The following is a 25171-nucleotide window of genomic DNA, read 5'->3' on the forward strand; positions in this document are numbered from 1 at the left end:
TTATAACTTGAATCAAACAGAATGTTAAAGAGAAACTGCCACATTCTAGTTCCTGAAAGTGATGTATAGCTTTAGAAAACAATCACAGCACCACAGGTATTTTCAGGTGGTTTTGTACAGTTAAATACCTATAATTAATATATTATGGATTACTTACCCTAATCCAGTAGAAAATATGCCAACACTCATACCAAAACATTAAAAGAACCTGTTCCACAGTAAATACTGTACTGTTTTAGAAGCATTCCTACTCACTGCATTTTTTTTTTTAAGTTTAGAAAACTGTTTAAGCATTATTTTCATATATATTCAATATATTCCACATATTCGAAATGTTACTGACTGGTGGTGATGTCTTGTAAATTAATATCCTGCCAACCTCTCCCTCTAATTTCTGTTAACAGGACTCCTACCAACACGTGTTTCCTGACCTAACCTGCAGTTTCTTACGGGCATTAAGATGCTCCTTCTCAAGTACCATCTCCCAGGTTTTCTAAAGGTTTAACAGAGAATCCTATCCTAGCTATATTATTCCGTAAACTCATAGAAAGGGTATTATTAACCATTAAATTATTAAGGGCTGCAGAATCACAGAATCATAGAATAGTTAGGGTTGGAAAGAACCTTAAGATCATCTAGTTCCAACCCCCCTGCCATGGGCAGAGACACCTCACAAACCATGTCACCCAAGGCTTTGTCCGACCTGGCCTTGAATACCACCAGGGATGGAGCATTCACAACCTCCCTGGGCAACCCATTCCAGTGCCTCACCACCCTAACAGGAAAGAACTTCCTCCTTCTATCCAACCTAAACTTCCCCTGTTTAAGTTTTAACCCATTACCCCTTGTCCTATCACTACAGTACCTAATGAACAGTCCATTCCCAGCAAACCCTATAGGCCCCCTTCAGATACTGGAAGGCTGCTATGAGGTCTCCACACAGCCTTCTCTTCTCCAGGCTGAACAGCCCCAACTTTCTCAGCCTATCTTCATATGGGAGGTGCTCCAGTCCCCTGATCATCCTCGTGGCCCTCCTCTGGACTTGTTCCAACAGTTCCATGTCCTTTTTATGTTGAGGACACCAGAACTGCACACAATACTCCAAGTGAGGTCTAACGAGAGCAGAGGAGAGGGGCAGGATCATCTCCTTCAAGCTGCTGATCGCGCTCCTTTTGATGCAGCCCAGGATACGGTTGGCTTTCTAGCCTGCGAGCACACACTGAAGCTGGCCCATGTTCATTTTTTCATCAACCAACACCCCCAAGTCCTTCTCCACAGGGCTGCTCTGAATCTCTTCTCTGTCCAACCTGTAGCTGTGCCTGGGATTGCTCTGACCCAGGTGTAGGACCTTGCACTTGGCATGCTTAAACTTCATGAGGTTGGCATCAGCCAATCTCACAAGCGTGTCAAGGTCCCTCTGGATGGCATTCCTTCCCTCCAGCATATCAACCAAACCACACAGCTTGGTGTCATTGGCAAACTTGCTGCGGGCGCACTCAATCCCACTGTCCATGTCAGCGATGAAGATGTTGAACAAGACCGGTCCCAACACTGATCCCTGAGGGACACCACTCGTTACTGGTCTCCAGCTGGACACTGAGCCATTGACCACAACTCTTTGTGTGCGGCCATCCAGCCAGTTCCTTATCCACCCAGCGGTCCATCCATCAAATTGATGTCTCTCCAATTCAGAGACAAGGATGTCATGTGGGACAGTGTCGAACGCTTTGCACAAGTCCAGGTAGATGACATCAACTGCTCTGCCCCTGTCCATCAGTTCTATAGCCCCATCATAGAAGGCCACCAAATTGGTCAGGCAGGATTTCCCCTTTGTGAAGCCATGCTGGCTGTCACCAAGCACCTTGTTGTTTTTCATGTGCCTTAGCATGCCATTCAGGAGAATCTGCTCCAAGATTTTGCCAGGCACAGAGGTGACACTGACTGGTCTGTAATTCCCCGGGTCATCCATTTTCCCCTTCTTGAAAATGAGGGTTATATTTCCCTTTTTCCAGTCATTGGGAACTTCACCTGACTGCCATGATTTCTCAAATATGATTGCCAGTGGCTTTGCAACTTCATTCGCCAGCTCCTTCAGGACCCGCAGATGGATTTCATCAGGTCCCATGGACTTGTGCATGTTCAGGTTTTTAAGATGGTCTCGAACCTCATCCTCTCCTACAGTGGGCGCAAGGTCTTCATTCTCACAGTCCCTGCGTCTGTCTTTGGTGGTGCAGTCAGAGCCTTTGCCAGTGAAGACCGAGGCAAAGAAGTCACTCAGAACCTCAGCCTTCTCCAAATCCAGGGTAGCCAGTTCTCCTGATAGCTTCCTGAGGGGGCCTACGTTGTCCCTAGTCTGTCTTTTATTCACTTCATACCTATAGAATCCCTTCCTGTTATCCTTAATATCCCTAGCCAAGTTTAATTCTAACTGGGCCTTAGCTTTCCTAACCTGGTCCCTAGCTTTCCGGACAACATCCCTGTACTCTTCCCAGGCTGCCTGTCCTTGCTTCCACTTTTTATAAGCCTTTTTTCCCCTCAAAGTTTCCTCAGGAGCTCCTTATCCATCCAATGAGGTCTCCTGGCCCTCCTGCTGCACTTCCTTCTACTTGGGATGCAACACTCCTGAGCTTGTAGCAGGTGATCCTTGAGTATCAACCAAGGATCTTGGGCCCCCATGCCCTCTAGGGCTATATCCCATGGAACCTTACTAAGCAGGTTCCTGAAGAGGCCAGAGTCTGCTCTCTTGAAGTCCAGGGCAGTGAGCTTGCTGCACGCTCTTCTCACTGTCTTGAGAATCTCGAATTCAACCATCTCATGATTGCTGCAACCAAGGCTGTCCTGGAGCGTCACATTTCCAATGAGCCCTTCCCTGTTGGTGAGCACGAGGTCAAGCATGGCACCTCTCCTTGTCGGCTCCTCTATTACTTGCAGAAGGAAGTTGTCTTCCGCACAATCGAGGAACCTCCTGGATTGCTTGTGCCGGGCCATACCGTCCTTCCAACAGATGTCAGGGTGGTTGAAGTCACCCATGAGAACAAGGGCCTGCGAGCGTGAGGCTTTTCCTATCTGTCTATGGAGTGCTTCATCCGCAGGCTCTCCTTGATCAGGTGGTCTGTAACAGATCCCCACAGTAATGTCTCCCATCGCTGTTTTCCCTTTAACCCTGACCCACAAACTCTCTGTTGACTGCTCAAATCATTTATATGGAAGTCTTTTAAGTTTCACTACAGAGGTGCTGCTTTCCTTATTATCGAAGTCTGTTGTTTGGTTGGTTTTGGTTTTGTTGTTTTAATAAAAAAAAAAAACAGCATTTTTCTTTGTGTCTGTCACAGTTTACATCCTTTCTTTGTAAATAATGAGTTGGAGAGTTAATTTTAGCACTACCACATTATATCTTAGAAACTTCATCGTTGTTTCTTATTATTAGAGGAGTGCAAAGAAATCGTTTGTTATTTTCAGTGCAAGAGCCTGTTAGTTTTGTTTCTGACTGCACTGCCACCTCTCTGCAACATTTCAGATGGGTCTGTGTGTCTCTATAAAGCTCAGCATACTTCCTGTATTGCATCACTACTGTAAATTGTAATATTCCAATATACTTGAAGTACTGCACTATGCACTGTAAGAACAGCAGCTATTATTATCTGTGTTAAATTGCAAATTTCAGCTGACTGACATTTTTATCGATGTAGTAGTATTTTGGTTGTTTGGGGTTCTTGCCTTCTGAAGAACAGCACAGTGCCTAGCAACTCATGTTAATACATATAGTATTCTTAGATGATTTCATTGGGGAAGGACTATGACATCATTTGTGGCTTTTATTCTGTGTGCTGAAAAGGAATTATGTCATGCAAGCTCTCTTCAGAAGTTTCAGATTTTTCCTTTTGCAAGGGTAAATGGTGTCTTTCTGTCTTTAAAACAAAGTATTTTCACAGAATTTAGAATTAGATTTGGGAAAAAGCACAAGCCATTCATTTTCTCTTTGTTTTTCTGTGAGAGAGATGTAGACTCAAAGGTAGCATGGTTCCATGCAAAACTTTTGATTCCAAACTTTGATTGATGAAAATCCCATATTATGTGCAATTACTAATTAACATTCTTCTCAAATGTTAAAGTTATTGTGGCTATAACACTGATTTTTTTTTTTTCCAGATGAAACTGTATTAGAAAGATTTAGAAAAGCTTTCCTTCACACCTCTCTTTCTTAAGAAAGCCTTTGGTGTTTATAGGTTCAAGCTTGTCAGAATTAGAATTGAAAGGATCTAAATACATATATTTAAAATGTTTTCATCTAAAGCCAACATGGTGTGCAGCTGTATCAGCTGCCCTTTCCATAGTGGTATAAAGAGCCCCTTAAGTGGATGAGCCCTTGCTAGACAAGCCTCATATTATCATGTTCATAATGAGCCATTGAATATAGAACATAAGACCCCAATACACATACCTGCTAAGAGAGAAGTAGGGGACTGGACAACTTCATTATCTGTTTATAAAGGGAACAGATAACAGTTTCTCCCAGAAGCCCCATTCCTCTGTGTGGGATAAGATTGGATTGAGGGTGCAGCTGCATCTTAAACTGACCAAATAGTATCAGCCTCACAAGATCTCAGCTGGGCTGCATCCTCCTGTAGTCATGGCTTTGGATTATCAGCAGTCCATCTGCCACTGCACTTCCACTGCCAATTAGATGATATACCCAGGGCTTGGGAGAGCACTTGAATGGTTTACAAGCTGCATGCTACTAAAGAACCACTGCTTAATGCCTTCCTTCCCTCAGTGATCACAGAACGCTATTAAATTAGTGTACTACCAAGAACACTATGCTCCGGGTGTATCTTCATGCATCTCACTAGTTATTCTATCTGCCTTAAGGGGATGGCCCAATTTCAGCACCCCCTTAGGAAAACATTAGTTTCTTTCTTACATGACTGAGTATTGCCTATTCTGAGTTTTTAGTCAGTGACTTTTGTTGAGACAGAGTTGTTCTTGTGGAAGAAAAAAAAAGACTCCTCTAAAAAGCTGATTAAAAACCCTATGCAGTTGTTTTGAACTGATGAGGTGTATTGAATATTACAGTGTCTTGAAGGAGAAAATTGCTTGAAAAAGTGAAAGATGCATGATGGTGCATAGGTAGTGCAGAAAAAAATTGTATATGAGTTTGTGAATGCTCAGTACCAACACTAGGAAATATGTTGTACAGGCTGCTGCCTGTACTGGGATGCAGACAGTCAAAAATTATTTAAGTACAAAGTGTAGGACTGTGGTTTGAAAGTCAGTCTGAGTAAGGAGTGCAGTCTTGTGAAGAAGTACCTCCCACTGCAGGACTCTGCTGCCGGAGCTAGGTGAAGATACTTAATCCATCTACCAGAACACCTGTACCAACGCAGTGGAATTTTTCAACAGCAAAAAGCCTTTTGCTGTTCTGTGTGTTACTGGGGAGCAGCAAGCCAATGGATGAGTTGTGTTAGATTAAGCCTAATAAAACCTTTGCTTTTGGTTCTGCACTACACCGCTACATATACTTACTTATATATTTACATATATGTGTGTATGTATATAATATATACAATACGTGCAACATATTTGCATACATTTAAATAGCAAATATGCTAAGGATTCCTTTAAGGAATGTTTTGGAGAACATTAAGCAATTTATTTTGACTGTGTTGTATGCCCTTATACTGATAAAGCCAAATGCCTTAGTTTGTGTCCAGTGAGAAAGAGATGTATGCAAAGACCTAAATGGCTTGAGCGGAAGGTATTTCCTATGTTTAAAACTGCCACAGTTACTATTGCGTTCTATTAACTTGAGCCTATGCAAGCCTATAAGTAACTGTTAGACTCATTAGAAACCTGGGAGTTTGTTTCCTCCACTGAGACTTGCAAGACAAACTTCAATGAGAGTGACAAGTTATTTCATGCAGGAAATACCTGTCCCATACCTCAGGTAGTGATGCACTGTGGGGCTAGGGATTTTCCATTTGTGGAAGGAAATGCTTATGTGGCAGATTTACTTTTAAGGAAAGACATTTCCCTGGCCATGCTTAAGGAGTTTAGAATATTATAGTGAATCTCAAAGAGAGGGGCTAATGGGCAGAGAGGAGGATGAAACTACCATATAATAGGTACATCTGCCATACAGCTCTGTAATTTCTCATCCTGAAAATGTGGGGAAAATTTGGTGTGGGGAAATCATCCCAGAACAAATTTACATCCATTTAACACTGTCTCTTGTCTCAGTTTGTGAAAGCAGAGGGATTCTGGGCACCTGTGGTGCACACCACCCATTGAAGTTTGAGGCTTTATTTAAAACTGACAGCTATGGGATAAGAAGGTGTTTTCTTTCATCATTAGCCAGCCTTTTCTAAAATGTTAATTAGTTTCAGGAAGAGAATTTCAAAATCTGTTGTGAATGTATTCCTGTGAAAAGCTTTCATATTCATGCTGTCTGGCACTGCACATCACACAGCTACCTCCTCCTGAGTAGGCCCCAGTGTTGTCTGTTTAGTTCTTTATTCGGATCATATGATAATATAATGGGGGAAAAGAAGAAAAAGAAAAGCTGTTGAGACAAAGGAGAAGACTTGCAAAGTCAAATGCAAAATATATCTTAAACAATATGTTATAAATATGGTGTTCTTGTACCATATGCAGAGACTTTAATACCCATCTAGACAATACTATGAAGGGAACATATATCTCCGTGAGCTCATACACATCTTTCATTCATCTGAATTGTTTCTTTTTAAGTCTTATCACTTAAAATGAAGTCATGTATGCATATTCATTTGCATACAAAAGAACCTAGATATTCTTGTTAACTATAGATAAGTAAAATGGCATATATGCTAACAAAAGAGAAATCCCAAGTTCTGTATAGAATTTCATTTACTGTTCTTAATAGATTTAGCTAAGAAAATGAAATTTCCTTTTGTGGGGAAAAGTATCCTCAGGCAAAAGGAAAGGTCAGGTGTGGAATTTTCCTGTGACCATACATTTCAGAAAAGGATCTCTTCAGACACTTCAAATGCTTCATTTCAATAATGTTGAAATAGGGCAATAGAAAGCATGTAAAGTAGTGTAATGTCATTTTACATTTATGTACAATTAATGTGCCACAAATTAATACAAAACAAACACAATGGAAAATGGAACATTTCATCTTCATAAAAATGAGAATGTGTATATTATTAATACCATATTAGAAAATTAAAATAGAATTTGTCTTATTTCATGAAAAATTCTCACATTCTCATTATGCATTTCAATATGAATATAACTTGAATATAAATAGCTCTGTAGTGAAAAAGCTTTATTGCTAAAAATATTTATGCCAGCTTTGCTCCTTAAGTTAGAAAGGTGGTTTAGTACATGTGGCAGAAAAAGGTGGTTAAAAAATGAAATAAGTAAATAAAAGGAATCTATATCTATCATTGAATTTAATTATTTGACTGTATGTAATTTTGCTAGTATTATACTGTATTGATTCTGAATGTGCCTCTCAGGTGCATTACTATTCCAGAGAAGAGGCACAGTTGAGAATTTTGTTCTAAATCTGTAATCCTTTAAATCCCTGCAGCTTCCTTTTATTAAAAAAAAAAAAAAAAGCAAACCCCCCCAAAAAACAAACAACCAAAACCCAAACCAAATCCAAACCACAAAGCCAACAAACCCAAAACCAACAAACCTATTACCAGGACATTTAATGGGAATCCTAGAATAATTTGGATCAAAAGGGACCGTTAGAGATCTTGTGTTCTAATCTCCCACTATAAAGCAGATTTAAACTAAATCAGGTTGCTCAGGACATTGTTCAGCAGGGTTTTGAGAACCTCCAAAGATGAAGATCCCACTTCTCTTAGCACCTGCTCCACTGTTTGACTACCCTGATGGTGACAAAATTTTACTTAGATCTAATAGGGATTTCCTGAGCTGCAACTTGTGTCTAGCGTGTCTTGTCCTTTCACCATGTGTGTAGAGTCTAGTTCTGTCTCTATGGTCTTCCATTACATAATTAATAACTGCAGTAAGATCCCCTGAAAGCCTCCTCTTCTCCAGGCTGAACAAGCATGCCTCTTTCAGTATCTACTCAGTCAGGACTGTCAATCAAGAATGATCCAGGTTCAATTTCCTAGTCAGGTAATATTTAAATAAGTCCATTTCCTTTCCTATCAGGAGGTCCTAATCTCTTGGTTAGTTGTACATGGTTTTTCATAGGAAGAACTTTCCAAAGCCTTTAAAAATACACTGCTTTGGAGAGAGTAATTCAAGACTAACCAGATCAGAGAGTTTGACTTTCTGGGTTAGTCAGCGGAGAGAGAGAGAGACCTGGGTGCTCGTCTGCTCCTATGTCAAGGACTTTAGGGATTTTTTTCTTTTTTTTTTTTTTGTATAATGCAGTCATTTCATCCCTCATCTCCCTACACTGTTTTAGCTACTCCAAACTGCTCTGGACCCCTGCAGTTCTCATTATAACAGACCTCTTAAATGTCCAGCTGTCCTCTTTTCTTCCTTGAAAGGGAGGACAAGCACATATCAGTTTATTGTCACTCTGTGATCTTTGGCCTTCAAGCATTCCAGGTGGGCTACTGAGTTCCTCCCAGTGCTTGTGAAGGTTTTGTCATACTTTGGCCTCTCCTGTGTTCTAAGTGAAACCCTGATCCTCATCCTGCAAGTAGTTTCTTCCACATGACTGCTCTAATCTAAGTAAATCAGTTGGCTAAGTCTTTAGTGAACTGAACAGATTCATAAGCATTTGCCTTTTAATTCATTTGGGGGTGAAAAAAAATTCAAGTGTTAATATTCTGTGTATTTTTCCTATACACCCTTACAATTCAGAGGACCTTTAGGTCAATTAAAGATTGTATTCGTTATTTCTTGATTAATTTAGGGATCATAAGAATCAAAACACAAATTTAAATTCATATTGCAAAGTTGTTAAATTTTGAAGCAAATTCAGAAATTTTGTGGCTTTTAATTTTTCCTTTCTTAATTCAGTTGAGTAGAATGGGGCATTTTATTGTCTGATTCTTAACTCACCATAGATCAAGGTCGTGGTCAAAATTAGATAATAGTAAATTTTGAAAAATATTGGTGTTCACATTTCATTACTGGTTTATTCTTCTGTTGGAGAGGCAGGGGGATGTTAGATTTTTTTTTTTTTAAAGTGTGTGAGTGCATTTTTCTAAAGACCAGGAGCCGGAAATAGTGCAGCCAGGATCTTTGCAGACATATACTTTTGCCAAAGCTTCTCAAATTCCTTTTTACTGCCATAGCCTAAAGCCTTCCCTGAAGATCCTGTCAATCATGGTAAAATGCACTGAGGTCTTCCCAGGTGGACAAGCAAGAACTAAACTGTAACCACAAATTTAAGACAAGAGTCAGCCCATTTCAAATAAATGTTGTTACGTTAATCTGACACACCATGTAGCTCCATTTTTTTCACACTGTCAGTCAGTCATCAGTGTTTCCCCTCAGCCACTTTGCATCAGCAAAGAAAATCTCTCAGTGTGATGCCTCTTTTGACCTAAAATGTTCTTGGGTTTGGTGCTATAACCCTCACTTGCAGAAACTCAGATAACCTGATGGAGTCCATGTAAAGCAGAAGCTGAGAACAAATAGGCAGAGTTTTAAATGATGTCACTATAACCAAACCTCAAAGCATGTGTTGAATACCTAAATTCAAGAAATAACACTTAGCAGTAAGGGTAAGTGAGCTGTGTCTGTAATGGCAGCTATGCTGTATTTCTCTATTATCCTTTCCTTATTTCCCATTTCCCTACATATTTTCTATCTCTTTCTTGATCTACTCTATCTTAAGTTATGCTGTTTTAACTGTGTGCTATTTCTGATATTTTGAGAACAGGATGGAGCCAAATAACTTTTCTTTTTTTGCTTTCATCTCATGTGATGCTAATGAACCAACCTACTATAAATAACAATTAAGTGCAAAAAAAAAAGACCATTGAAGTTCTAATGTGTAGTGAGTAAAAAGGCAGGTAAAAAGCACAGAAAATCAAAGCTGGTTTTGTTTATGCTGGTATAAATCAAAACCATTTTTCATTAACCTCCACATTCATTTAATAAGTTTGTACTGATTTTAAAGTCAATTCTTGTAATTGTGTAAGTGAATCTTCCTTTCCCCTTTTTACTCTTATTCCTTTCTCCTTCTCCCTTTCTATCCAGTCCTGCTAGCAGTGGGATGCCTTCTTGGTCCTGCAGTACTGCTTTTGGTGTTACTGAAAGTGCTTGTAAAGTCCCTGCGGCAGAAATGAAAGACACAGTGAATGAAAGCAGGGAAATGAAATCCTGTGGTATCAGGAACACTGTTTTCAAATTCAAGCAGCATCACAGCGTTTTCTTAAAATTCATTCTTTTGTCTTTATCAAAGAATGCAAGAGCACGATAAAAATGAAATTCATAATGAGCACTTGCTCTAAAGCAGGAAGTTCGTAATTAAAACAAAGAGAAGGTATCTTAAAGAAATAACAATAAACCACCACTTTATAAAGTCAGGTAAAAGGGTGTACTCAGCCTTACCTATAGTCAAATATTCATAATCTCTTCCGTACTGGTGTAGCTTTACTTTGTTGGGATGTCAATATGAAATCCATGTTGGACGTCTTAGGACAAAGAGTAATTTTATAATCTAATATAGGTTCACATACTAAGAGGTCCTAAGCAAGGAACAACACAATTCAGTGGGATCCTGCCTTCTTTTTTAATTCTCTTGATAATTACTTTTCCCTGTTGTTCTCTAGAAATGCTAGTTCCTGAAGTAGGGACAACTTGTAAAGCATTTTATTAAGTGTTTGCTACTCCTTGCTGCAAAATGTAGTGCCTTTAAAAATGCTTCTCCTAACTTTATTTCTGTCTGATAGAGTGTTGACAGTACACAGTTTAGTGTCACTGTGAAATTGCATTCTTGAGCATATTACATTCCAATAGAAAGCATATAAATATGAAATTGAATGACAAGTTTGCTATCACTAATGCCATACCTTGTTTATTGCACTTCCCCGCTTGATTTCAATTGCTTCATATTTGTATCTCATTCAATTCAGGGAAGATAGAAAGGGTTCAGTGCAGTCTGTTGCTGTTTTGATAAGAAATATAAAGTATAATAAAAGTATTAATTAATTATAATGATAGTTATATCACCTGAAGAAATTTCCCATTTTGATTGGATTCAATATTCAGGTTCCTAAAACTTGTTTAGAATCATAGAATCATAGAATAGTTAGGGTTGGAAAGGACTTTAAGATCATCTAGTTCCAACCCCCCTGCCGTGGGCAGGGACACTTCACACTAAACCATGTCACCCAAGGCCTCGTCCAGCCTGGTCCTGAACACTGCCAGGGATGGAGCATTCACAGCCTCCCTGGGCAACCCATTCCAGTGCCTCACCACCCTAACAGGAAAGAATTTCCTCCTTATATCCAATCTAAACTTCCCCTGATTGAGTTTTAACCCGTTACCCCTTGTCCTGTCACTGCAGTCCCTAATGAAGAGTCCCTCCCCAGCATCCCTATAGGCCCCCTTCAGATACTGGAAGGCTGCTATGAGGTCTCCACGCAGCCTTCTCTTCTCCAGGCTGAACAGCCCCAACTTTCTCAGCCTGTCTTCATACAGGAGGTGCTCTGGTCCCCTTACCATCTTCGTGGCCCTCCTCTGGACTTGCTCCAACTGCTCCATGTGCTTTTTATGTTGAGGACACCAGAACTGCACACAGTACTACCAGATTTCTTTCCTCAATTGTTTATAAAGTCATATAGACCTCATACTGTGTGTATATAGTTAGGATTTTTTTTTTCCCATATGCATTACTTCATATCTGTCAACACTGATTTTCCTTCTTAAGCGAATATACAGTCACTCTACATCATGAGATAAATTTGTAACTTTTTCCACTCTATTTCTGATTTTTACTATACATTAAAAATTGTTGTCCAAAAACATTGTGGACAGCAATGTTGTTCAGCCATTTCCTAAATCAGTGCATGGCGAATAATATACATCCCAATATGCACTTCTGTAGAATGCCCACTAGTAATGTATCTCTTTTGAGGATTATTTAGTTCTACCCTTGGTGTTTTTTATCTTTTTAAACAACTGTTATTTTATGAAGGATCATTCTGATTGTAGTTTATATTCTTTCAGGCATGTGGTGATCGAAATATTGAAAGCTTTCGTTAACTACAACTGCACCACACCAGAGGCTTGCATTAAAGCCCCTAATCCTTTCTTCGTCTGAAACTGTTCACAAACAGAGAAGTAAAATTTGAAACAATATGTATGTAGGAAAGAAGAAGATATTTTATTTAAACTTACAGTAAGTGAAATAGTTCATAGAATTAATTAAAGGAAAAAAATAGTGAAATCCCTTTAGCAATACTATTACAAATTTCATGTCACTGCATTTATATATCACACTGTTAATGTGTTTCTGGAGCTGTGGAAAGTAACAGCATCTTGTTTTTCCTTTCTTTGCTTGGAAGAAAGGAGGCATACTGATACACAAAGGAGAATACCACTCATTTTGGAATTGTGAAGAAGGAAGTGAGTGCTTTTGCCTGATTCAAATAAATATGCTTTTCTCACTAAATTCCTAATTATGCTTTACTTATTGTTTCTAAATTAAAATGGAAGGCACATTCCTTTCAGAGCCTAAGTTAATTCCAGGCATCAGTCTAGTCACCATTTATTACTTTTTATTTTTATTCTTACTATTTACATCCTCTAACTATAGTAGTATCCCATTGTGCCTTGTGCTTTATGCCTAGTGCTTTACAAACACAAGCGTAAAAGGCAAGCTAGGTCCCAAAGAGGTTGTTACTAAAGTCAAGACAGGAGAGAGAAACTTGATACAGGTAAGCAGGTGAGAAATGAACCAAATAGAGGCTGATCTTAGTTATTGGTGTTGTTCTGTTGGAGGATTTGAGGGAGAAAGCACAGAGAAAGATTTTTGGAAAGGTGTTGAGTCAGGTGTGAAGAAGCTTTATAAGGTGATCCTTTCAACTAGAAGGGACTGCATAGGAGAAATGCAGCATTTAAGAGTTTCACGGTGGCAGACAAAACTGGGGACAGATTGTGATGAAGCCTCTAGCTTACTATTTTCTTAGGCTGATTTTATGAATATTTGTAACAAAACAGAGTAAACAATACCCAAAATCTCACACAATTTTTGAGGAGGAGTCTGTATGTTTTTCTGCCCTATATTTTCCTGTATTTTTAGCATTACACCAGCTCACTTCTCAACATTTCTTGTGCCTTAAAATACCAACAGTTCCTAGCCAGTCTTGAGGTTGTTCTGAATATCAGGCTTCTCTTTTCTGAGACTAATATAGTATATTCTCTTTCCTCACATAGTGATGGTAACAGTATTTGGGTGGTAAGCATTTTGCTTTCCCTCCATCAAGAATTTCATCCTAGGTAATCATCTGGGAGCTTCCATCTGTTTTATTTTTAACTCTGGTTGTAGATCTCTTTTCCTTTAAGAAGGTGGAAACATCAGAGAATAGCTAGTAGTCTTTTCTCTGAGTGAAGATGATCAAATATTTAAGTCTTTTTTTCCCCCAAATTTACTTCAAGTCCAAGAGCGTGAGTGGTGATGGTGATGTGAAGTACTATGGTTTTACACATTTCTTAAATCTTGTATAGCTAGAGTCTCCCAGGGATTGAGAGATCCAAGGAACGGATGACTTGCAGAGGCTGCAGCACTGCAACACTTTCAGCAATATCTGAAAACTGCAGATGTAAAAAATTTTATATTCTGCTAAAATTTACTTGACTGAGTCCACTGGGTGTTTTCGTTCACAGTACAAAAGTCTGGATGGTATCGCTCTCTTCCTGTAACAGTTGTTTCAGGTTTGAATTTTTCCCACAAGACCTATTTCCAGAATTAGATTCAGATTGAGAAGTCCTGTACAGTTGTTAGTGTCATAAAAACAATCTGCTGTAGCTGTACTATGGGACCAAACCCAAAAATTAAGGAAATGAGAAAATGTTAGTGTAATTTCTTTAAGAAAATTAGCTGTCTTTTTATAAAATTCGAGCTTCATGTTGTTGGTGTAATAAGCAAGAACTCTGGTTTTCTTTGGAAAGGATTCCATTTTTACTGTAAAATAAAACATGTAACAGGAGATGCTTGGGATGTGCACCCTGCAGCGCATGGTGTTTTTCTGCAATCTCATTGAGGGACTGGTATCATATATTCTACCATATCATAGATTTTCAGATATGGATCAGTATAACTATAATGTTACCCAGGGCAATTCTCTAGTAACTTTTCTCTGGAAAGCTCTTTAGGAAGATTTGTTACCTCTTCATTAGTACATTGTTCACATGCAAGAGTTCTTAGATAAAGTGCTGAGCTTGTGACACTGGTAGCGATTAAAGGTTTTGTGAATAGAGAGTACTCACAATTCCACTGATGGGCAAGGGAAGACCACTCTATACTGCAGTCTCCTGGCTTAGTGAATATGAGATAAGAGACAACAGGGAGGTAGGTAGGTGGGGAACATGGGGAAACTCAAAGCAATACTGATCAGCTTAGTGACCAGTGATATCAGTACTTTGCAAAGTGTGTCTGCAGGCAGTGATTTGAAACAGAGCAGTGAATTATTGGTAAGGTTTACAAAAAGCTCCTCCCATGCAATGTGAGGGAAGACAAGTATGTGCCTGCTTTAAAATCTAGTTGACAAAGAGAATGGCTTTGAGAGTTAGCACAAGTTGGTTATGCTTGATGCAGTAGACCTCTAGAAGAAGGAGGAAACATGAGATAATAAGGTCCTGTAGTTTCTAGTTGAAGATAGCTAAAACATCTGTTGGATGGATATGAGCTGGCTCATTGTGTTTTCCACAGAGGAAAAGTCATTGAATGAACATATATGAGAAGATCAAAGTCTATGGAGCAGTTACTTCTGTATAGAACCCATACCTTGAAAATACTACACAGATGGAATCTGGAAAATTTAAATGAAGGCTGCTTGCAAGACCAAGCAAGGAGAAGGGCTTGGTCTAAGACAGAACCACAGGCCAGGGATACAAGACAAATGGGTATAGAGCCCACCATCACCAGGATCACAGGCATCTCACAGATGTTGAAATAAAAATCAAGTTTTGGACATGTTATTTTTTGATGGTAGCTAAGAATAACTCTGGGGGAGACAGAGTGAGATTTTAGTTTAGACAGATGTGGAAACGAGATACATGCATCTAAAGCAGTTCTATAGCTTAATGAATCACTGTAACAGTATCAGAATCAAGATCTTGCCTCAGACAGACCACTGCTGCTAAGAAGCAACTAACTATTGTGACTAATTCTCCTGAAATGAGGAGTGACAGAAAATAGTCTTCAGAAATGCAATTCAATTTAAAATGCCACTTACTTGTACAAAGTGTGTTGAGAAATCAAACTGTACAGTATGATATAAACCAGTTAGCTGTAATATATGGTGTCTCAATGAAACAGCTCCAGACAATTCTACACATGAAGTGAAAATCATTACTGATTTGTCAATTCCAACAAAATCTTCTCTCTTATAATTTTTATTTATGGATATAAACTGAGATAGCCTCTGATAGAGTAGCTCACATCACCTTTGTATCCAAGAGACCTCACCTGGAGAACTCTGTGCAGTTCTGGTGTCCTCAACATAAAAAGGACATGGAACTGTTGGAACAAGTCCAGAGGAGGGCCACGAGGATGATCAGGGGGCTGCAGCACCTCCCATATGAAGACAGGCTGAGGAAGTTGGGGCTGTTCAGCCTGGAGAAGAGAAGGCTGCGTGGAGACCTCATAGCTGCCTTCCAGTATCTGAAGGGGGCCTATAGGGATGCTGGAGAGGGACTGTTCATTAGGGACTATAGTAATAGGACAAGGGGTAACAGGTTAAAACTTAAACAGGGGAAGTTTAGGTTGGATATAAGGAGGAAATTCTTTCCTGTTAGGGTGGTGAGGCACTGGAATGGGTTGCCCAGGGAGGTTGTGAATGCTCCATCCCTGGCAGTGTTCAAGACCAGGTTGGACGAGGCCTTGGGTGATACGATTTATCGTAAGGTGTCCCTGCCCATGGCAGGGGGATTGGAACTAGATGATCTTAAAGTCCTTTCCAACCCTAATTATTCTATGATTCTAAGTAGTCCCCTTTAATTCAGTGGTCATCTAGAGGATTAAAGTGCTGTTCACCGTAAATCAGGGCATTGGCAACTATCACATGATTATTAGATGCCATCAAAAGATGTGAGTGCGAAATCAATTTAAGTCTCTAGAAATGCAACAAAAATTGTAAATGTTACTTAATAATGTGGTTACAAAGTACAGTACTGATCTAAGAAACATGAAGATTATGTTTCCTCACTGAATGTTTTTTTTCTTTTCTTTTTTTCCTCATTCATTCCTCAAGAAAATTGGCTAAAAAGCGGAAAGAGACATTGAGTAGTACACGGCAGGAAATGACAGTGATGGTGAATTCAATGGATAAAAGCTACAACGAGCAAGGCACCAACTGTGACGAAGCTTTCTCTTTCATGGACACACACAATTTAAATGGGAGATGTAAGTTTTTTCTTTTCTTATCCTTTTTTTTTTTTTTTGGAAGTTAGAAGAAAGGTGCAAATGGTTTTTAAAATATTCCTCATTTCTCAGTCATGGAAAATCCATGGGACCCAGCGTTTCCCACTGTGCAGCACATAACAGTGTGTATTCGAATGAGCAAGGCAGTCAGACATCAAGAACAGACTCCTTTAAAAATAACAAGGATAATTGAGCTTTTTTCTGTCCATCCTTTTCTTCTGCAGAAGAGCAAAGACATTACTGAAACAGCTGTTGTTTTACCTTTTTCCAGTCTCTATTACATTCAAAATTTTGTATCATTCCTGCTGTCCCAAGTCCTTCAAATGCTCCTGCTCACTTCTTCTTTATTTTTTTTTTTTTTGTAGGTGAAGTTTATTTTTGAATGTCATAACTTAATAATGGTGATCTGATTGTCTCATTGTTTCCAATTCTAGATGATGCTTTTTCTGTTGCTTGTACAATGGCTGAACTCAGTGGAATTACCTGTTCTGAAATTTCATAAGAGATTCTGTATATCCTGGGTATTCCTGGATCTACCCTGAAAAGAAATAAAATTTGGGATATAAAATTTCCTGTATTAAATTTTTGTCAGGGACTTCCTCATGTCTTGGGGTTAGCACTAAGCAAAGACCAGGAAAAACAGTAGGTTTTGATAATTGTTAAAAAGAATAAAAGAAAGAATGGCTATGTTCGAAAAACTTTGTTGGTTTAGTAGTTCTTAAGGAACCTCAGTTTTTCTTGTGTACCAGTGGTTTTGAGCATCTTCAGAATTTTTCAAAGATTGAATTTTGTTTCAAGTACTAACAGTATATGAGGCCCAAATCTCACTCTTTAATAACGCGTTTAAGAACTTACCTTTGACGAGCTCAGTTGTACAAAACCTGTGAGATTTATACAGTGAGACTTCTCTCAGCAGCATTAGGCTTAGAATTTGCAATGTTAATTTGTGTTTGAAATTTGTACTTTTGGAATTGCTTTGAAATAGATCTTTTAAAATCTGACTTGCCTTTCTAGTGAGAATATAGCATTGCAGTTAATGAGATTACTTCTGTGAAGAGATCAAGAGGTTTGACTTCATCTTCCATCATCATGATGTAGTTTTTCAATAGCGTTACTAAATAAGCACCAGCAACTAAAGAAGCTGCAATGAGTTCCTGGGACTAAATCAAGCTATATAAACCACCTTAAACCAGTTTGAAATTATTGGCATAGCAAGTATTTTGTATCACATGAGGGTTAGACTTCCCGTAAGATAAGTGGTCACCAGAAGCAGCAGTCTGACAGTTTTCAGAAATACTTTGTGTAAGGCCTTGTACTCAAGCAATTTAGAACATTCCTGCTTCCTATTAATGTTTATTAGCCTGGCTGCATTCTGCATATCTAGCCAGTCTTACTAGCTGCAGCAGCCCTGACCTCAACTGATCTCTGCATTCAGACCCAAAAGGAGTCCCACTCTCTTCTTTCCATCCAGTGATTCAGGAGACATAATCAAAGGAAAGTAGTCTCAGATATATTCATTTATATGACAAGTGATAACTGCCAGCATTATTTAAGCCAGTTTTCAGATAGCTCCATCTTAACAAAGGCTGGCAACTGTATGCCCTAGAAGATCAACCAAAGAAAAACAAAAGGGATGAAAGCCAGCAGGGGTAACCTCACTCCTTATCCAGCAGATCCTGTCTTCCTTAATTCAAGCTTTGTTTTACAAATTCCTGTTAGTCTGTTTATCGGTATCCAGATATCCAGAATGTGCTTACATTCACCGATTTTGAGCTGTGTAGACAAGCAACTAAGGCTGAATTTGCGATGAGTTTTGCTTAAAAGCCTTTATTGACTCTTTGACTGAACATCCTGTAAAGTGTTGTGATTAACTCCCACCTGTTAAATGTATCTGTTTTACAAAAGTAATTCACATTGTCTTTGCATACCAGCAAACAAACTGAACTTAATTTGTTGCATTGGTCTTTCCCGTAGGTTTTACAAATGGTTAAATGATTAAATACCAATGTGAGCATTGATCTATGTATCACTTTGAAAGTGATTGTTAAACAAAGAGGCTTATTCAGAGCATAATAGTAGCTGTGTACACATCATCCATCTGTCTGAGCAAATAAAAAAAGAAGGGAGAAGAAAAAATGAACTATAGCAGAATATTTGCAGTATTTATATATTTACCCTATTGTTAATTAAACTTACTAATGATCAAAGCTTCTGTCAAAAACGCCTGTCATCATAGTATCAGTAGTATCAGTAGCATCACTATTCAGTCTCATCTTGTAAGAAGTAGATTTGTTATCACTGATCAAAATGCTTTCCCTGATGACATTTCTTTTTAGAGAATTGATCAAATTCAATGAGCTATTTTATTCACTAGGCATACCTGGTTTTCTCTAGGTCCTGATTCCAGCACAACAAACACAACAGGATGGACTCTAAACAGCCAAGTCAATCACATGCACTGTATCACTCAGCTTAAATAGCCACGTATCACTTTGCTGCCACTAACCAGCTTTGTTTCTCTTTGCAGCTGTATCTTCACCATCTTCATTTACAATGAAAACTAACACATTGAGCACAACAGTGCCTAATTCTTATTACCCAGGTAACCGATTTTTTTCTTGGTTTCCACCCCATATAGACCTTTTCATAATAGAAGCACATATAATTATGTTCGTATACTTCTTGACATCGAAATTGAATACATACATAAGCAACATACTGATTGCTTACAGTAGCTTTCTGAAAGAAAACTCGGGAACCCTTATCAACCATTTACTGTTCTCTCTCTTTTTACCTTTTCTGCATTGACCTGCTTATGATGTATGACAGATCCATTTGTGCCAACTGCAATTTTAGGTGAGAACATTTCCCTTTATCAAAGTTTATTGCTGAAGTAATTTAGAAAGTCACAGTTCTCGGGGTACAGACAATAGTATGTAAAAAGCTGGAATTTTATCCTAAAGGGAGGTGTGGTAGGCTTGGCTACACTGAGAATGCTAAGGACACTATCAGGCTTGATTACTACTGTTGTAGTGCAAGTCAAGGGAGAAAAGAAATACTTTTAACAAGTGGATTTGCGAGGAAATGTTTATGCATGTATTTGGAGTGATACAAAAGAATTTGATTATTGCAGCAATTGATATAGTTTCCCTCTTTTTTTTTTTCCATTTTATCTCAGAACTGAAGATGTCACTTCTTAAATGTAACATTTTTTCCTAATTAGGCTATTCATGATACAGAAAATCAGACAAAATACAGTTTTGTCCATCCAGCAGCTATCATTTCTTCTCACAATACCACACAGTTTCTGACATGCTTGTCAAAGTGAAGTTTCAGAGGAGAGATGGTATTTTGAACAGCCAAATGATAACATGAGACTTAGAGTATATAGTTTATTATGCATCAGGTGTCACGGGAATGAAATCTAGGAATACCTGGGGAATCTAGGGAAACCAGCAATTGTCCAATGTCAAAAAGAGAGTTTTCTGCACAGTGATAGAATAATAAGCATGAAAAGCTATTGCATTTCCAGTGCTTAAGTAACTCTTAACTGCTTTGTGGCTTGTCTTCATTTACACCTCCTTCCCATGCTAACTTCAAACTAAACAGGGAGATATTTTGTTTTTTTAAGTAGGAAGTCAAAATGTAACAGTGCACTGTAGCAAGAATTCACACTCCAGTATTAAGCTTCTTTACTCTTTTTACAACGATTGATGTGTTTACAGCAAATATTTTTCTTTCTCCTCCTTTTTTCTTCAAATCAGTGTAAAAAATGTTAGACCTCTTAACTGATTCCTGCTCTTAAATTGCAAGTTAAACAGGCTTAAGTAGAATAAAGTATATAAGAAGTTTAGGAAGGTGATCTTGAAAATTTGTTATTGTGAAATAATATTTAGCGCAGTGCATTTCAGCGTGATAACTTGGAGAAGGAACTTATGCGTTTTTATACATTATGTAAATCTGGAAGAAGGTAATGATAGTGACTGTGACAATGTAATAATCTGCATGCAAATGAAATTTGCAGTGCCTTTTAACTGCCTGAGATGTTAGATTTTTTGTGTGTGTGCTTTAGCATTCATTCAACACTTCATCCAGTAGATGTTCTTTCTGACCTTGTGTGTGGGCAAGGAGAAAAGTGCTATTATCAGGAGAAAAACTTTGAGATTTCCTATCTCAATTATTAGGGTTTAGTTAAAGGTTTCTCTGATTTAAATTTTTTTTTTGTGATCCTTTGCTATATAATAGAGATGGTAAAAGTATTTGTTAGCTTCTTTTTTCTCCACAAGAAATAATCTCTAAGCAAGTAATTCAAATATCATACAAACACACACTGGGAAATAAAATTCTTTGCCTTTACTAAGTCTTTAAAATCTGGGATTAGTTAAATATGTATTTTATGGTCTGCTATGGCAACCTCTGCATACTCATCTCAGAAAATCTGCCAGTAATTTCACCGTGGAAAATTAATGTTTTTGTAAGCTTACATGTAAAAAAATTAGTACCCTTTTATAACTGGTGTTCCATTCAAACCAGTGGTGTTCCATTCTCCCAGAATGTTTTTATGGCTGCTTGTATAGGAATAGTGTTTTTTCTGATGCAAATCAAATTAGCTATGCTTGAGTCAGTAGAGCATTATAGAAATTAACAAAATATGCTGTGTTTTAATTGCAAATAATACCTGTTGTTGCTGTCTTCCGGCCTCCAGAGAAATTGTGTTAGCCTACATAATCAAGCCTGTAGTTAAAATTAAATAAGCTTTAAATACTTTGGATAATGGTGGCTGAATTTATAGATGCTGATCATGAGTGTAGGTCATGTTTGTCTAGTATCAGTGATGTGCATTTTTCTGAAACTCTTGAGCGTCTCAGCCCTGAAAAGATATTGGGCTGGGTTTCCAGCTACCTTCCATGCTATAAGTTCATATAACTAGTAAATAAATATATTATTTATGAAGTGTTGTACAGCTCTATGAGAATGAGTAAGTGGAGAGTAGAACAACTGTAGCTGTAGGAGTATTTAAGCTGGGCAAAATTCCTGTTGCGTCTGAACGCTGCATCTGGAAGAGGTCACCCTGTGAAAAACAGTGGACTGTTATGCCTGAAAGGCTCATGCAGCAGTGCTCAAAGGCAAAGCAAAAATTATGAGGCTCCTAATGTATGATATAAAACAAGGATTGAAAGCATTTTATTTAAAACATCTTAAAAGATCACTCCCAAAGAGGAAAAAAATAGTATTAATGGAGGTAAAGTAATGGAGAGAGAAAAATCAGTCTAAAACAAAGGAGCTCATAGGAAAGAGATTCATAAATGGCTGCTTTCATAGTACAAGACCTTGTTAACTGCCTTCATCTTAGTTACTAAGAAGGAATTCTGTAGTTTGCAAAAAAAATCCCCAAGTTTTCTAGCCTGTTTCTAAATTTGAAATAAGCCACATAAAAAATCATGATCAACCTCCTATACTTTTTTTGTCTTTTGTGTCTTAGCCACCTTGTAGTTTTCAGGTGCCATTTCAACAGCAACATATTGTACCTACACTTGTATACCACGCTTCATACCATGCATCCCAAGGTGCTTTGCAGTAAAATTTTATCACGTATTAGAAAAAGTTGTTGAACTTTCTGGGTAAAAGATGAATCACTTTACTCTGAATTAGATCATGTTAGCAAACTGACAGGAAAGGTAGTGAAATTCCCATACTAATACCCATAATTTCTTCTTTGTAATTTTTGATTTAGGTTTTAAATGCATAGTTCATATTGACTGTATGCTTACTGAGGACCAGTTTTTATGTGTCTTAGTACAAGTGAGAATTGAGAGAGCCTAAAATCATCCTTGAAATATGCTTTCTTGAGCTCTGTGGCTTTAACATCAATTTTCAGTGGTTTAGCACCTTTAATGAGGTGAGGTAGTATTTTTTGTGTGTACATGAGAACCTGGGACCTTTTCATAATGAGTATTTGCAGAACTTTCCACTATAATATGCCTAACTTATGAATGCAGAAATAGTATTTTAATACTTCCCTTCCATACAATATATTTTACAGAGTATTAATTTTTAAATAAGTATAGTATTTTAATAAACCCCTTGCAGTGTTTAATGTGCAGCCATTGAGGAAGAGCTTGGATAAGTCAAAGCACCACCTTTAAAATTTCAGCTAAAAATCAAAAATTCATTGAAACATGTAAAATTATTATTTGGGTAAACAGAAAATATATTTATGATGATATTTGGACCTTAGAATTGGGGTTGGTTTTTTTCTCTTGTCAGGTCTGAACAAATTTTTTTAAGTCCACCTAAGCAGGAAGAAAGTCATATTGCTTCTTTTGGTAGAGTGCACTTTCACATCTATCTGTTTACTGCTAAGTGTAAGTTTTGATCTCAGTAGCATCTGTGTGAATTCACCCATAGTAAAATACCTTGGTTTCATTACATTTATTTTATACTGTGAAACTAAGATCAGAATCTGACTCATTTAGGAAACCACTCTGTAAAGACTAAATTACAAACATAAAATTACCTGTAATTATTAATGTAGTACTGTTGCTTATGCCCTGTTTCCTTTTTCTCCTCCTCTTTTTTTCTCCTGATATGTATCTTCTTAAAAGTGCCAATCAATGGTAAGTTGCCCATTTGCCCCACGGAAGAGATGTGGAGGGTTGGGAGAGTATGTGTCTCATAAAAATTTTAACCAGCCCAGTGGGTTCTCCTGTTTGTTGGCTTGCATGTCAGTTGACATATAACATTCCATGCCTAATGTGATGGCTCATGATATACCATGGTTCCAAAGCATGTTCAGCAGCCAGTCAAGACATTTTTCCTGATGAGATGATCCTTTGCATTTGTCCTCTCACAGTTCATCTCCAAATGTTGTCTCAGATCTACATTTCCATTGCAGTCCTAGCTTGATGAAACCATAAGCCATTTTGTGCATCTTTTTATTTTGCTCACTCCAAACATTTGCTCTAAATTTGCAGTGTGAAATATAGCACTTTAGTAATTAAAGAATACAAGTCCAATTTCATTCCATGGGGACTTGTTGAAGTTTCAGAATGAAACTTCTATGGAGTTTAGAACCAAATGCCTGATTTAAAACCTGCTTGTAATCAGCTAGTGATATTTAAAACAATATTAGAGTTCGGACTGCTCTGCAATGCTCAATGGACTTTGCCTCATTCCAATTAGTCTTGCAATTTCCCTGTGTAAACTGCTCCATGGATTTACTGTTCTCCTGGTGTAGCCTTCACAGACAGAAACAATATTGATGGTGTCAGATTTCTGCCATTCCTCTAGAAATCTGTGTAAGTTATATTTCTGTTAATAAGTGAAAATGAGCCAGTACGTGATGAGTTACTCTTGTTCTAGATGAAACCCATACGATGGTCAGTGACACAAGCAGCCTGGTCCAGTCCCATACCTACAAGAAGCGAGATCCAGTGGATGTTCCCTACCAGACTGGGCAGCTTCATCCAGCCATCCGTGTAGCTGACTTGCTACAGCACATCACCCAAATGAAATGCGCAGAAGGCTATGGATTCAAAGAGGAGTATGAAGTAAGTGTCAGGTCTAATGATCTGATTATTATGTCTTCTGCACTGTTGACTTTTCTGTCTGCTACCTGTGCTACAGAACAGGAAAAATAATTACTCAGCCAAGTAATACAGCTGCTGTGTGAGGGAAGATACTGATGGGAAAGATCATCTCTATAGTGAGGAAATTTTCTGATTGTAACCAGCCAGAATGAGGAGTGAGGCATAAAAACCTTTCTTGGAAATTTCTGCCTAATTCTAATTGCATAAAGCTCTATATTCAAAGAAACGGATCCACTAGTGTTCTCCTAGTCCTTCCCATGTTTTTCTTTTACTACTGAAGAATAGGGCTTTTCCCAAAGTTCTATATCACAGATTTTCTAATCACAGTTGCCCTGTAACACGATATTAGCTTAGTAATCTACAAGCAGTATTTCTTGGAGTAATAGTATTTGTCATGGAGAAGAAGTATGCAAATCCTCAGAGTGTCCCGTAGGGCTATAAAATTTATTCTGCAGTGCCTGAAATGTTTGCCACTAGCTGGAGGCTACCCCTAAGCCTCATTATTTTTCATGTGAACTTACAGCCTCTCTTTTTTTCCTTTTTTGTTGATTCAACTTCTGTTTCTTCATTTCATGCTAGAGTGACCTGTTCCTCCCTGTTGTCATCTGAATTTTAAATGTCCCGAAAAACAAGTAGTATGAATATATTACTTCACAAAGGAAACATACTTAAGTTGATCCACAGAGTTGGCCTGTAAATTGTCAGAATTGACGTAGGTGTGTATGAGAATTTATGAGATAAATTTTATTGATCGGGAAGATTCACTTGTAAGAGTTTGCGGGGTCTGATCTGGTGATCTGTAGGCAGACTTGAAGCTGTCACCTCTGAAAGACTCTGCTAACTTTTAGTCCATTATATGGACTATGATCCAAGATGTAATTAGATTTACCAAAAAAATATTACCTGCCATGTGGTCTAGAAAGCAAATGATAAGCAGCAGATGATCCCCACCATTTCCAGGAGTGGGTTACACTAACAAAGTTTTTATCTGCCTCTGTATGTGAAAGTG

The 25171-nt window shown here is 38.1% G+C and overlaps 1 protein-coding gene across 11 annotated transcripts in view; it reads left to right on the forward strand.

The window, feature by feature from the left end:
* Window positions 1-25171, forward strand: part of PTPRM (protein tyrosine phosphatase receptor type M) — a 473439-nt gene that overhangs the window by 357946 nt on the left and 90322 nt on the right. For 4 of the 11 annotated variants that reach the window (XM_062632987.1, XM_062632989.1, XM_062632994.1 and 1 more), the window contains 5 exons: window positions 16404-16555; window positions 19101-19175; window positions 19403-19429; window positions 23179-23190; window positions 23936-24123. In XM_062632987.1, the coding sequence (XP_062488971.1) occupies window positions 16404-16555; window positions 19101-19175; window positions 19403-19429; window positions 23179-23190; window positions 23936-24123 (454 nt within the window). The remainder of the gene's footprint in view (window positions 1-16403; window positions 16556-19100; window positions 19176-19402; window positions 19430-23178; window positions 23191-23935; window positions 24124-25171) is intronic. The other 7 variants (XM_062632990.1, XM_062632992.1, XM_062632997.1 and 4 more) reach the window with 3 other exon arrangements.

The sequence above is a fragment of the Pezoporus occidentalis genome, unplaced genomic scaffold (assembly GCF_034315485.1).
Source record: "Pezoporus occidentalis ecotype Australia unplaced genomic scaffold, CSIRO_AGI_Poc_V1 ctg4, whole genome shotgun sequence".
Taxonomy (NCBI): Eukaryota; Metazoa; Chordata; class Aves; order Psittaciformes; family Psittacidae; genus Pezoporus; species Pezoporus occidentalis.